The sequence below is a fragment of the Sus scrofa genome, chromosome 14 (assembly GCF_054392235.1).
Source record: "Sus scrofa isolate SSC_HxYL_T2T_F1_AM1 chromosome 14, Sscrofa_HxYL_maternal_Yorkshire_Landrace_v2.0, whole genome shotgun sequence".
NCBI lineage: Eukaryota > Metazoa > Chordata > Mammalia > Artiodactyla > Suidae > Sus > Sus scrofa.
Window position 1 is genome coordinate 95944758 of NC_139396.1, and position 15140 is coordinate 95959897.

Below are 15140 nucleotides of genomic sequence, written 5' to 3' on the forward strand. Positions count from 1 at the left end.
TGCCCTTGAAAAATAAGAGCTGAAGAACAAACTAAGAATAGATTTCCTTTCTCTTTCTGACTATTTCTTTTTCCTTTTGTATTTCTAGAAGGCCTTTGAGCCCTACTTCGAGATTTTGGAGGTGTATTCCACAAAGGCCAAGAATTATGTAAATGGGCATTGCACCAAGTATGAGCCCTGGCAGCTCATTGCATGGAGTGTCGTGTGGACCCTGCTGATAGTCTGGGTATATAAGTTTGTCTTCCAGCCAGAGAGTAAGTATATGGTCCCCTCTATAAAGGTGTAGTGGTTATGTTAGCTTTGGAACATTCATGATTGGACTGATTTCTTGGTTGGTTGGTTGGGTTTTTTTTTTTGGCTGTGCCTGTGGCATGTGTAAGTTCCCAGTCCAGAGACTGTGCTGAATTTTTAACTGGCTGCACCACATGGGAAGTTCCAGGTTGGTTTGGTTTGGATTTTTAAAATTTGTTTTGATGGAAAGCAGGACACTGGCTTCTGACTGGTAAAGCAGGACACTTGTGTAATTAACTGTTTATGTTGATTTTTCTGAATTTGCAGTTTACATAAAAATCCCTAAAAGATTAGTCGTTTAAGGATCCACAGATGTGTCAGCCTGTGGCTTAAACCTTCTTCACTTTCAGTTTCTTGCCTAGAACATAATTGTGTCACCTGTAGATCCCCAAGCACGAATTTCTTGCTTCTATTTTAGGCCATCCTTTCAATAAAGATTCTGAGCAATTAGAACAGCACTCAGTGTAGTGACCATTGGCATATCTGCTGTGTGCTAGGGATGTCCACACAGTAACACAGAGTCCCTGTCCTCTTGGAATTGAACCTGTGCTGTCAGGGGAGCGTGCACTTTGAACCCCCTGGGTAGTGACTAGGGGAGCCAGATTGACATGGAAAGAGGAAGCCATGTCTCAGGGAGTGTGCAAGATGAGAAGTCTATTAGCGATCAGTTCATAAATCATCCCTCCTAACACCCTTCACACACCCTCTGCAAACACCACTGTATAATTAAATCACTGTGCTCTGCACCAGAAACTAACACAACGTTACATATCAACTATTCTTTTTTTTTTTTTTTTTTTTTTGGTCTTTTTGTCTTTCGAGGGCTGCACCTATGGCATATGGAGGTTCCCAGGCTAGGAGTCTAATTGGAGCTACAGCTGCTAGCCACAGCCACGCCAAATCCGAGCTGTGTCTGTGACCTACACCACAGCTTATGGCAACGCCGGATCCTTAACCCACTGAGCGAGGCCAGGGATCAAACCCACAACCTCATGGTTCCTAGTCAGATTCGTTTCTGCTGCACCATGGTGGGAACTCCTACTTCAGTTTTTTAAAAAGTGTTTTCAAAGTAATAAATGAAAATTTCTCATGGTTATAAATAATAAATAAAATGTAATAAAATTTCCATAACCATTTGCTTCCCTGATAACACCTGTTTAAAGGGGCTCCATTTTTGTTTTTGCTTTTTGCTTTTTATTGCTGCACCCTCAGCATATGGAAGTTCCTAGGCTAGGGGTTAGTCGGAGCTGTGGCTGCTGGCCTACACCACAGCCACAGCAATGCCGATCCGTAACCCACTGAGCGAGGCCAGGGATCAAACCTGTGTCCTCATGTGGGTTCATTACCGCTGGGCCACAACAGAAACTCCTGAAGGGGCTCTTTAATTTTTTTTTCTGTTTTCTTCCTCTTCCCCCGGGAAAGTCAACTTAGAGGCCAGATTCTGTTTACTCTATTTACATGCAGACAGCTATCCAGTTGTTCTAATAACATTGCCAAGTTATGGTGGAGTAAACGTTGCTCTTAATTAAAGTGGAAATGAGACATGACTGCCCTGTCCGAATTTTAGTTCATTTCAGCTTAAAAAAAAAAAAAAAAAAAAAAAAACACCCCCTGTCCTCAGTTTCTGCTGCCAGTCATTGCAAGATTTTTCTCATAAACTCTTGACAAATTAGACAGACTAACCTGCTTCTCTGTTCCATGGTTTGGAAATGGACACAACCCTTGTCCTTCTGCTGAGGCTTATTCCTTTCCTGGGGAGCATTTGATTCATTGCTGCCCACCATTCTGTCCTATTCCAGAGGCCTCTAAAGAGTAGCAATAAATGTACTTTTCTTTCTTTTTTTTTATTGTGATAAAAATTTGCCAGTTTTCCCATTTTTAAATGGACAGTTTGGTGACATTAAGTACATTCACATTGTGTAACCATCACTACCATCCTATCTCCACAATTTTCTCCTTATTGTGAACTTTGTACCCGCTGAACACTAACCCTCATTTTTCTGTCTCCCCAGCTCCTGACAGCCACCATTCTATATACTTTTCCTTTTTTTTTTTTTTTTTTTTGTCTGTTCTAGGGCCACACCTGCGGCATATGGAGGTTCCCAGGCTAGGGGTCTAATTGGAGCTGTAGCTGCCAGCCTACGCCTCAGACACAGCAACGTCCGATCTGAGCTGCGTCTTCGACCTGTACCACAGCTCACGGCAACGCCGGATCCTTAACCCACTGAGCGAGGCCAGGGCTCAAACCTGTGTCCTCATGGATGCCAGTCAGATTCATTTCCACTGAGCCACGACAGAAACTCATGGCTAGTATTAGCTTTTGGGATCTACTTCACCTTTCAGTTGGGCAACCCATGGTGCCTGTGGGCATTGCATCTGACTGGTAGTAGTAGAAGCACAGCTGTCTTAGGTCTTGGCACTTAACCTACCTGCCTTTAGTGTTCAAAAAAGAATGTACTGGCCTCTTAGCATTGCATGAGAGAATTAATAGTAGCAGTGTGAGTGGTATGTGCCATTGAAATCTTTGTGAGCTGAACTCCTAGCTATTGGGAATGTTACGAATAACATTTTTTCTTATAAAAGCAGTTCATGTTCATTGTATAAAGTTTGGCAATATAGATAAGCTATTAGAACAAAATTAAAATCTTGTTACCTAGAGGTAACCACTGTTTATATATATAAATCTCTTTCTCAATCAGATTCATGTTGAACCATATAAAATGTAGTTCGTTCATAGGTCAAAGATTGTTGAATATTGGCAATTTCATGTAACTTAATACATTTACATACCCAGCCCACTTTTTGTTTTGTAACTTCCAACTTATTTATTTATTTTTGTCTTTTTAGGGCTGCACCAGCAGCATATGGAGGTTCCTAGGCTAGGGGTCTAATTGGAGCGGTAGCTGCTGGCCTCCACCACAGCCACAGCCACGCCAGATCCGAGCCATGTCTGCGACCTACACCACAGCTCACAGCAATGCCAGATCCTTAACTCACTGAGCGAGGCCAGGGATCGAACCCGAAACCTCATGGTTCCTAGTCAGACTCATTTCTGCTGTGCCACGACGGGAACTCCCCAACTTGAATTTTAGACACAGAGAGAAATGTCTTCTCTTCAGAGATTAGAGATAATTTTGATAGTATTTTCAGCCCCTTGCTCACATAGACGTACTCTGTGTATTGCTGAAAGAACATTGAGTTGCTTTGAGTGTAGTGCCCTAGGGTCTAAAGTCTGGACAAGTGATAATTTTGCTGATCTTCAAACTCTGGATACCCTTCCGAGGGGGAGAGGGTAACACGGGATGGACACAGGTAGATAAGACCTGGAAGGGTAGATAAGACCTGGACGTGGCAGGGGGGTGGGGATGGGAGTGGGCAGGGTTAGCAGCCCTCTAAGGTATTATCTTTTCCTTAATTTGGCTCTGTGATTATCAGCTCTCATCCTGTCCTTACAACCAATGTTGATGCTGTCTGTGGGATTGTCCATAGGTCATCAACAGAAATCAAGAGTTCTGTGGTAGGGAGCTTTCTAGCCATGGCACCTCGGGCAACACCTTTAAGCCTCTTAGCCTGTTTCCTCACAGTAAAATGAATGTAATAATACCTGCCTTACTTAGTCACAGGCTGATGGGAAGGAAGATCCAGTGGCCCCATTGGTGTGAAAGGAATTTGTAAACTGCAAAAAGCTATGCATTGTTATTCTTACCTGGCATTTCCTACTTGACTACTGTAAAACATACTAGGTACTTTTTCTGTACCTCTGAGGACTTTTATTTGTGAGATAGTCTTTTTAGGACATGACCACATTATTTTTTTAGTTTCTCCATCTCTAATCCTGTATTCTCTGCTTTTTTCTTTACCCTACACCATTTTATCTCACATCTTTCACAAAATTAGTGTATTCTTTTCTCTTCCACTAATGTACTTTTGGACACCTGACTGAGCTTCCTGATTTCTAGACCTCTTTTAATTAGACCTTTAATAAATTACTATAGCTATTAATAAGGAAGTGGTTCTGAATCATTACAGCTTTAACATTGTTAGAAATAATCAAACAACAGGCAGTTAAAATAGCCAACCCTAAGTTATACTCATTTGATGGACTGTTAAAGTAAAATCTAAAAATACATTTCGGAAGTTTTCACTGTTGTGCAGTGGGTTAAGGATCCAGTGTTGCTGTGGTTGTGGCATAGGTGACAGCTGTGGCTTAGATTCAATCCCTGGCCTGGGAACTTCCATATGCAGTGGGTGTGGCAAAAAAAACAAAACAAAAACACATCTAGGAAGATTTCTCCCCCTTTTTAATGGCGTGTGGCAGCACCGAATCTCATTAACCCACTGAGCAAGACCAGGGATTGAACCCACATCCTAAGACAATGTTGGGTCCTTAACCCACCGAGCCACAGTGGGAACTCCAGCAGTCAGAGTCTTAACCCTCTGTGCTGCAGCAGGAACTCCAGAAAGAATTTTTTAATAATGTAAAAAATACCACAAGTGAAAAGATATAATATTGTACATATGATAAGATCTCAGGTGTGTATTACAATGTGTACAACATAGAACCGAAAAGAAATACTCCAAATTCAAACAAAAAAGTAACTACCAGAAGTGGTTTCAATCCCTTTGTCGTTATTGTTTTTTTTTTTTTTTTTTTTTTTTAAGTTTTATTGGGGGTATAGTTGATTTACAGTGTAATCCCTTTGTCTTCTCAGTCAGTCTGTGTCTTAGTTACCTGGTTTTGTCCCAGACCTGTATAGAGAGTTGACTTCAGTGCTAGGCACTTGGGGTACATACAGCCTAAGCACAAACAACTAGTAGAGATGCAAGGCATCATGTAGTAAATACTTGAAAAATGTGGAGACACATTCTGTGGTTGTTGAATGCTCCTCCTGGCAAGGGAAATTGGAATACTCGGGTCTCCTAGGAAAGCAGTGAAGTTCATTCAGTTTATGCCTTGGTATCCCTGCATCAGCCCTCGGTCTAGATTTCTTAGAATTTAGGCTGAGAATTCCTGTTCTGCATTTGAAGCAGTGCAGAGTCTTGGGAGTCTAGGACTAGAACAACAAAGCCTTCAGTGAAGTCCTTGCCCCAGTACTGATCCGAGCAGGTTATTAATGCTTTTGGATAGTAGATAGAACCTTCTGCTGCCAACCTCACCATCTTGTCAGGGTCAGGTGAGATACATTAAATATGAATTCACTGAAAGGTGTAACCATCTATGTAGATGCCATGTATCTGTAATTATGGTAATTGACAGGATCAGAATTCCATATTCTATGTACTGCCCAAAAGAATGGAATCTGACTGGTGTCCATGAAGTTGAAAGCCTTTTTAGGTCCAGAAAATGTTGCTGGGATATGGGTTGAATGAGAGACTGGAGCATAGATCCTGAAAAACAACACACAGGTTGGTCATTTGTGTTGAGGGAAGGAAAAGAAATGTTAGGCGCCTGGAAACCTTGGGCAGGTTAGGAGCTCTGCATTATATTTGACCCAGCAGTTCTGTTTCTGGGAATTTATCCTGTAGATATACTCTCATGTATGCAGTATGGTATGTGTTATAAGGCTGCTTATTTCTGCATGATATGTAATAGCAAACATTAGAAACAACCTAAGTTTCCATCAGGAAGGGGCAGGTTCAGTAAATTAGGGTATACCCCTCTAATGGAATACTCTACAGCTATAAAAATGAGTGAGGAAGAACTGATGTTTTTATCTTTTTTGCTATTTCTTGGGCCGCTCCCGCGGCATATGGAGGTTCCCAGGCTAGGGGTTGAATCGGAGCTGTAGCCTCCGGCCTACGCCAGATCCACAGCAACGCAGGATCCGAGCCGCGTCTGCAACCTACACCACAGCCCACGGCAACGCCGGATCGTTAACCCACTGAGCAAGGGCAGGGATCAAACCCGCAACCCCATGGTTCCTAGTCGGACTCGTTAACCACTGCGCCACGACGGGAACTCCAGAACTGATGTTTTTAAACAAAGAATATGCCTAAGTATAGAAACAAGGTCTAGTACTGTGTCAGAGTGTGTCGCCCTTTGTGTAAAAGAGACCGGTAAGAATATATCTTTATTCTTGCTTATATGTGTATGAAGAACTTCGAGAAGAGTATCAGGAAACTAATAGTAGTGTTTACCTGGGGGTAGGATGAGGGTTTGGGGGACAGATGAGAATGTGTGTGTATGTGTGGTTATTTTTTTACTCTTGAACCATGTTTGAGCCATATTAACTTATTCAAAAATTAAAAGTTTTTTTCTTTTTTAGATTTTTTTTAAAGGAAGGAAAGTACTTTTGCAATCTGAAGACAAGTGAGATTGTGGAGGACAGGTTGAAGAGTCCACACATTATGACTATCAGGTCATAGCCACGGAAATGTTTTTGGATAATAGAACCATTTGTTTCTTTCAGGTTTATGGTCGAGGTTTAAAAAGAGATGTGTTAAGCTCATCAGGAAGATGCCTGTTATTGGTCGCAAGGTAAGTAGAGTCAGTGCAGACCTTTCTCCTCAGCTGTCCCCACCTCCGCCATCATCATACCTCTTTCTTTATATTTACCGAAATCTGGGATTTTCAAGGGGGATGGTGGTTTTTGTCCCCCACCTCCAAGAAACATTTGACAACATTTAGAAACATTTTTGGACCTCACAAAAGTTCAGAAGTGCCAAGAGCTGGAAGCCTGACCTCACCCTTTTGCCAGCACATTTGACCAAAGGAGAAAGGAGATGACTGTTAAGGAAGACTTTGAAAGGAGAAAACCGGATAGAAGTGACATGAAGCTTTGGAGCAATATTTGGCTGGGCTGGATTTGGACACTCATCCAGGGCTGAGTGCTTACATGGTTTAGATCAGGGTTGGCAAACTTTTTCTGTGAAGGGCTAGATATGAACCATTTTAGGTGTTGCAGGCCATACCGTGTCTGTCACAACTCCTCACCTTTGCCCTTGTGGAGGGATGAGCCTGGCCGTGTTCCAGTGAAATGTTCTTTACAAAAACAGGCACAGGCCATGCTGATCCCAGGTTAGATAGCAGAGCCATTCTCAATCCATGTCGAAGAGCAAGTAGCCTAGTGTGTTCCCTTTGCTGGATCTTCTCTGCCCTCACCCACCTCTGTATTCTTCCCTTATCTTGGGTTCTTTATCACAGATGAAGGTAAACCGGGCAGGCCCCACTGCAGGCTCCATGCTTGATGGCTTCACCTTCTCTCGTTTCCCGCCCTGCCCCTCAGCTTGTCTTCAAGCTTTCTTTCACTGCTGACATTCGGTTCCTTTTCCCATTTCCTGGCCAGTCCAGAAAAGGTGGGAATTATCTCTAGCCTTTGACTGAAATCCACTCAGACCACTGTGCTGACCCTCCCAGAACTTTGTGTTTCCAGGTTCATTTCCTGTGGGGAAGTGGAAGTAATAACTGGGGGTGGAGCAAGAGAATGAAGGAAATGAGGGTTTTTATTTGATCCCAAATCATATTAAGCTCTAACGTTAACTCTACTTTAGTCCTAACAGGATAAAGGGCAGAGGAGAGGGAAGTTACAAAGGATGGACTGAGTCCAAAGGAGACGAGCTTTTCCCCTTATCATTCTCTGTGTTTTTTCTGCCCTTATTCATCATACTTTTCTCCTTCAGTTGCAGATTTTGAGATAAATCAGTGCTGGGGTTCCAGAACCCATTAAATTTATATAACAGACTTGGAAGGTGCTTAGAAATGGTATAATCACCTTTCAATTTCTTGAAGCAGATTTTGAGGCTCAGAGATGAAAGTCGTTTGTTCTGAGTATGTGAGTGTGTGTCCCTCTCTCACTCAGGTTCACTTAACTCAGCACGTATTAGTGGGCACGGTGTCGGGTACCATTCTGGGTGCTGGAGATATAGTGGTGAACAAGACCAAGGCCCTCCTCTGTAGAATCTATATTTCAGGACTAAGAAAGCCAGAAGGTGAACAAATAAATGCCTAGGCATTTCACTTTGAAATTTAATGCTGTGAAGAAATTAAAATGTGAGGGAGGTTCTGAAGTAAGAACTGGAGCAGGGGAGTACTTGCTGCGCTTTCTAACATACGTCTCATTGTTTTTGTCAGTTTTATCACAACAGCATTGTCTATGCATGGAAGCTCAGTTTTTATAGTTTGTTGCTGGTATGTTTATGCAGCATAATTCTTTTGTTTATAACTTTAAAAATACCTCCATGTCCATCACATGCCCTGGCATTGTGGACTCTGCTTCCTACCAGTACCTGGCTGTTAGACTGTTGTAGACATGTTTGAAAGGAGTGTTTTTTTTTTTTTTTTTTTTTTTTTCTGTGTCTCATTGAGGACCACATCTAAGAAGATCCTCTTGGATTCTAACCTTCCATGACTAGAGATGAAAAAAAGTCTAAATGTTTAGAAGATACCTTGGGCATCAAACTTTAACAAACATATTGCTGAAACCATATCACTGTAACACACACAAATTGTAATATGTAGCCACTCTTCCTATATCTGCAACCCAAGAGCCTCTCATCACAAATAGCCCCCTGCCATATTCTGCCTCCTTACTCTGCTGTGACCCTACCCCCAACCCCAGCACTCTTTATCACCTGACTTCTATTTTCTGTCTGTGATGCTAAAAATAAGCTTCAAGAGAACAGGAGTTTTTTTTTTTTCCTCTCTCTCTCTCTTTCACTGTGTATCCCTACCCAATAGTAGTTAAACAGATATTTATCCAGTAAATGGATGAAAGAAAATGTCTGATGAGGATGGAAAAGAAGTAACCATAGTTGATAAATTATGTAGCAGAAAGACTTTAACTCCTCCAGCATGGCATGGTTCACACTGTCAACTTGAGGAGCCTGGAGGCAGCCTCCTGGCTCTTCCCAGCATGCCTGGTGCTTGTGTGTGGGGGCTTGTCTAGGACCCCAGGTTCCCCGTGTGCTCTCTGAGCATCTGGTGAAGGAACTCATCACTTGACAAGCACCAGAATCCCTTTTTACTGCTGCTTGGCCTGTTTTCTGGCTACTGTTCATGGTTCTGCCTTGGTTTCTTTGGCGCACACACTGTAGCTGCTGCAGGAACAAGGTTCCTGCAGGTTACACTGTAGCTGCTGCAGGAACAAGGTTCCTGCAGGTTCCACTGTAGCTGTGGCAGGAACAAGGTTCAAATATTGCCCTCAGAGAAGTGCTTACTTTAGCAAATGCAAACCAAGTAAAGCATTGGTGATGTCAACGTGGCAAAGGACAGTCGTGGGGCAAAGAATTGAGTTTGTGACCTTCAGAGAGAAAGCTGACTTTTCAAACTTCTAAGAGACTATTGGCCAGGCCAGAAATTACCTGGCTGGTCAAAATGTCACCATATCTCTTTTAAGAACCTCCCCCCACGCCCCCCCAAAAAGGAGTACCTGTTGGAGTTCCTATTGTGGCTCAGCAGTAACAAACCCAGCTAGTATCCATGAGGATGTGGGTTCAATTCCTGGCCTTGTTCAGTGGGTTAAGGATCTGGCTTTGCCGTGAGCTGTGGTGTAGGTTGCAGACACAGCTCAGATCCTGAGTTGCTGTGGCTCTGGCGTAGGCCAGCAGCTGCAACTCTGATTCAGCCTCTAGCTGGGGAACTTCTATATGCTGCAGGTGTGGCCCTAAAAAGATGAAACAAAAAAAAAAAAAAAAAGAAAAAAAAAATACCATCTTTGTTCTGTAGCTTTGAGTGGTGGACTTGATGTTGTAACTGGTTCTTCTACTCTCTGGACTGTATTCTTCCATCTCCCTATTAACTTTGTCTTCCTTACCTTTGGAGATCCAAGATAAGCTGAACAAGACCAAGGATGATATTAGCAAGAACATGTCATTCCTGAAAGTGGACAAAGAGTACGTCAAAGCCCTGCCCTCTCAAGGCCTGAGCCCGGCTGCAGTTCTGGAGAAGCTCAAGGAATATAGCTCTTTGGGTACGGTTCCCTACGTCCTTAAGGTGGCTCTTCACTTGGTCATCATTTGATGTTTGCAGAGTCTGAGAAGTGTTCATCCTGAAGCATCACTCTAGTGCTTCTACATTCAGGAGGGTCCCCTTCCTGTCTCAGAGGCTGAATTTCATATTTAAAAAATTACATTTAGATTCATTCTTTATCCATAAAGCAAACAAATCTCAGAGACAGGGGAACTTGGTTCCTTTTTCTTTTCTAAGCCGGAATAAAATAGATTTGGTTTTTGGAAAGAGAAAATATAATAAAACTGAAATACTGATTCGTTAGAGAAATTGTGATATCTGTGTAGAGGCACAAGTGAAGATAAAATGTCAATATAATTTTATCTTCAAAGTATAAATGCAGATAGTACATACCTATAGATACATATATGTGTTTGTATATACGTGTGTGTGTGTATCTTAGAATGTTAATAGTGCTTTTGTGTAAAAAGCACACACACATACATGTATGCATGGAGCACACATGGGACGGATAAATGCACCAGGCAGCTTTGTGTTTAAGAGTACAGCCCATGGATTCAGCCTGGATTTACATCCTGGTTGGACCACTTAATGTATGACCTTGGGTGAGTTACTTAACTTCTCTGTGCCTCTGTTTCTCTCTTTCTACAATGAGGATAATAGTACTTACTGAAAGGATAATTGTAGAGATTAAATGAAATCACACATATAAACATATAATTCCTGGCTTCTAGTAAGTGCTAACAAATGTTAACCTATTAACACAAACATATTTGTTATGCATTAAGATAATATTACAATTACCTTTTTAAAACAGGCTTTTTAGTTTGGCATAATTTTATTTTATTTATTTATTTATTTTGTCTTTTTGCCATTTCTTGGGCCGCTCCCGCGACATATGGAGGTTCCCAGGTTAGGGGTCTAATCGGAGCTGTAGCCACCGGCCTACGCCAGAGCCACAGCAATGCGGGATCCGAGCCGCGTCTGCAGCCTACACCACAGCTCATGGCAACACCGGATCCCTAACTCACTGAGCAAGGCCAGGGATCGAACCCACAACCTCATGGTTCCTAGTTGGATTCGTTAACCACTGAGCCACGACGGGAACTCCGCTATTTCAGTTTTTCTTTTAAGTCCTTTTTTTCTGTTCTAGGATCTAGTCCAGGACATTGGGTTACATTTTAAATTTTCTAATTGAAAAATTAGATGAATTTTTGACATTGGATGGTATAAAACTAGATATTGTCCAGGATGTATAGATGCTATAAGCAAGAATTGGCATTCTGAGGCTTGTTTTTAAAGATGTTTATGATTACAAGGGCTGATTGCTGCACCATAGTTTCCTTCCCTTCCATTTTTAAGTCCATTGCCATACTCCGTAGCCCCAGTAAAAGAAGAAATGCTGGTGACTTCTGGTTTGAAGACCAGTGTCCTCTAAAGAAGAGTGAGAGTCAGACTGGCCCCCGGCCACAGCTGGCAGAGATCATGTGAGAAGGAGGGGTTGTCTGGATATTCACTGCTCAGTCTTCTGCTTTCATTGGAGCTGAAGAGCTTGGCTTTGTAGAGCCCTTGGCAAGTTTTCAGTGCAGTTAGGGTGCTTCTGTAATTCTCACTGCCCACTTGCATTGGGCACAGCCATGTGGTCATAAAAGGACCTGAGGTGCCCACAGTAGCAGACTTGGTGGTACCGCAGAGTATCTCTATATACTTATTCATAGTGTTCTCTTAGGGTTTTTTGTATTTCTGCAGTATCTGTTGTGATTTCTCCATTTTCATTTCTTATTTTGTTTATTTGGGTTTTTTCTCTCCTCTTCTTGGTGAGTCTGGCCATAGGTTTGTCAATTTTGTCTACCTTTTCAAAGAACCAGCTCAGACAGGACGTGGGAAGTTGGACCTTATATTCCAGTCAGGAACCTTTCCTCTGAGCTGTATCCCTGTGTTGGCTATGTTCCTGGTGCTAAGTACTGCAGTGTGTCTTGGAAGCAAGTGGCTAATTCTGGGCTTCCAGACTTGTCTGAAGGAAGGGGTCCCTGAGACCAGGATGCTGATGGTTCCTATCTCACCACTTTATCTGGTCAGGGTTCAATTCCCTGGCTACAACTTTGGTGGTAATATACTGAATTTCACATGCTTGTCTTACTATTTTCTGCCAACTCTACTCATAGCAGTTGCCACACTTCCTTTGACTGGCTAGGAAGGGAGAGAAGAAGGAAGCCATTGCAGAGAAGGGTCAAGCTGAGCCATACAGAGAACACAAAATGAGTATGGATAAAGAGAAATTGTTGCAATATTAGAAAGCAGTTGGAGATGGTGACAACATTATTACTGGGCTCCCTATTGTACCTCGATGCTGTTACTATCTTTTTCACACTGCTTTTAATTTAATATACCTTTGGGTTTTCCCTCCCAACTTTTTTTTTTTTTTCTTTTGTATGCAGAGGAGTGTCTTCCTATTTCTTCTTTATCAGAGCCTGTCTTCCCAAAGGCTCCTACTTACTGATCCAGTGTCTTCCCTTGCTCTGCAGATGTCTCGTGGCAAGAAGGGAAAGCCTCCGGAGCCGTGTACAGTGGGGAGAAGGAGCTCACCGAACTCCTGGTGAAGGTGAATGAGTGCCCAGTGCTTGAAGGGCGTGTGGGCCCTGCCACTTTTTAGTATTGCATTTTCCCCTTATTTTTGTAATTAAAAAAAATTCACGTGAAGGTTATTGTTCAAACTGAGAGGTTTAGAAAGTGTTTCTTTACCCAAACATAGGTGAATATGCATAATATTATCAGAGACATCTTCAATCTATAAAAAAGTAGAATGTTACTTATGTTTCCAGGCTTTATAGATGCCCTGTGTAGAAGACAGATTACTAGGGAAGGTAGACCATCACTTGAGATTATTAATGATAAGATATATTGTGTTGGATAAGAGTTAAGGGATGGAAACTTGGTCACAATTTCCTGTACTACCTGAGTCCCAAATCACATGGTCTGAGAATGAGCAGTGATCTCAATTATAATTCAGGTAATCCTCATTTTTTTGGTTGACTTTAGAGATGCCTTTAGCTTCTTCCATTTCTACTCAGATTTACTTTTTTAAACCCTACTTTGCCATGTAAAGTTGGAATTAGACCGATGGTTTCTAAGATCTTTGTGTTTGATTATTATAACTATGAAACTGCTCATACCTTACTAAAGATACAGGCTTTGCTTAGCTGTATCTTAACATAATACTTGACCGTATGTCTGCACTTCAGTCTTTCAGTGGCTTTCCGTTATCTCTAGGACAAAACTTAAGCTGCTTTGCAACAGAAAATATAAACCCTTTTGAAAGCCAGCTTCCACCTCTTCCCCCCCTCCCATTCGTGTTATTTTCCCACGTAAACACTAACTCCTCCCTTTTGACTGAGTACACCTTGCTCCTGTGTTGTTTTCCTTCTCTTCCTTCATTCTGTCTGTTCTAAATGATGACTTCCTATTTATGTCTCAAGGTTCCACTCAACAGACCCTCCAGACCACTCAGGATGTTCGTTAGTTCCTCTTTCGGGCCCCTTGCTGTCATGTACATACATACGTCTGGTCTCGCACTGACAACAATAGCTGCTTTGTGCCACACACTCTACTGAGTGCTTCCCACGTGTCATGTTATTTATTTCTGGCTAGAACTCCATCGAGAGGTACTATAATTATCCCCTTCAGCGTATGAGGAAATTGAACCTCAGAGAGGTTATTTGACCTAAGACTACACAGCTGGAAGTGATAGGGAAAGCTAAGGTTTCAGATTGGGTCTGTGTGGTGGTTTAGTCTGTGTTTTAACCACCTTTATACTTTCCTCTTACCACACGGTAAAATCATTTTTATGCATGTCTGTCTCCTCCACTATATTTGGATCTTCTTTAGGTTGGGGAGCATATCTTACCATTTCCCCAGTTTCTAGCATTGTGTTTAATACTTAGAAATCTTTGGTGTATGCTTGTTTTTCCCATACTTCACATTTGCTTGCATTTCTCCGCAGGCTTACGGAGATTTTGCATGGAGTAACCCGCTGCATCCAGATATCTTCCCAGGACTGCGTAAGATAGAGGCAGAGATTGTGCGGATGGCTTGTTCCCTGTTCAATGGGGGACCAGATTCCTGTGGATGTGTAAGTACACGCAAGGGGCATTTTATAATCTTATGTTTTTAGCTTAAAATAGAAGAGTTTATTAAAACATTTTGTCACATGAATAGTATATAACTATTGTAAGAAGATCCAGATTAACAGAAGTTTTTAAATATTACTTGTAATTGGAGTTCCTGTCATGGTGCAGTGGAAACAAATCCGACTAGGAACTATGAGGTTGTGGGTTTGATCCCTGGCCTCGCTCAGTGGGTTAAGGATCTGGCATTGCCATGAGCTGCAGTATAGGCTGCAGATGCGGCTTGGATCTGGCGTTGCTGTGGCTGTGGCACAGACCGGCAGCAGCAGCTCCTATTCGACACCTAGCCTGGGAACTTCCGTATGCCACAGGTGTGGCCCAAAAAAGATAAAACACACACACACACACACACACACACACACACAGAAGATTGGTTGTAATTTTGAAATCAATGGAGTATGAACATTTTGGTAAATATCTTTTAGATATTTTTTTATCTTCAGGTGTTTATGCTGAAAACTTTAAGCTTATGTTCAGTTGTTAGAATAGTTTAAAGAACCCATCCTAGATGCACTAAATATAAATATTTATGCCACATCTGCTCTCTCTACTCCTCTTTCTCTCCCTCCCCTCTTTCATCCACCCACCTGCCTATCCAGTTATCTATATAATTTTGTCAAGCTATCTCATAGTTTTTTGATATACATCTTATTTTGATTGAGCTGAATGTTGACTTAATTATTTTGCTATAAATCAAGTCTCCTGTTGGTTTAAGAATATAGGCAGAGGAGGAGTTCCCTGGTGGCTCAGGGGATTAA

General features: G+C 42.0%; 1 protein-coding gene across 14 annotated transcripts in view; it reads left to right on the forward strand.

Annotated features, from left to right (window-relative positions):
- SGPL1 (sphingosine-1-phosphate lyase 1) overlaps positions 1–15140 on the forward strand; it is an 83431-nt gene that overhangs the window by 48886 nt on the left and 19405 nt on the right. For all 14 annotated transcript variants that reach the window (XM_084997243.1, XM_005657411.4, XM_084997240.1 and 11 more), the window contains 5 exons: positions 89–254; positions 6702–6769; positions 10052–10199; positions 12724–12800; positions 14199–14327. In XM_084997243.1, coding sequence (XP_084853369.1) covers positions 89–254; positions 6702–6769; positions 10052–10199; positions 12724–12800; positions 14199–14327 — 588 coding nt within the window. The remainder of the gene's footprint in view (positions 1–88; positions 255–6701; positions 6770–10051; positions 10200–12723; positions 12801–14198; positions 14328–15140) is intronic.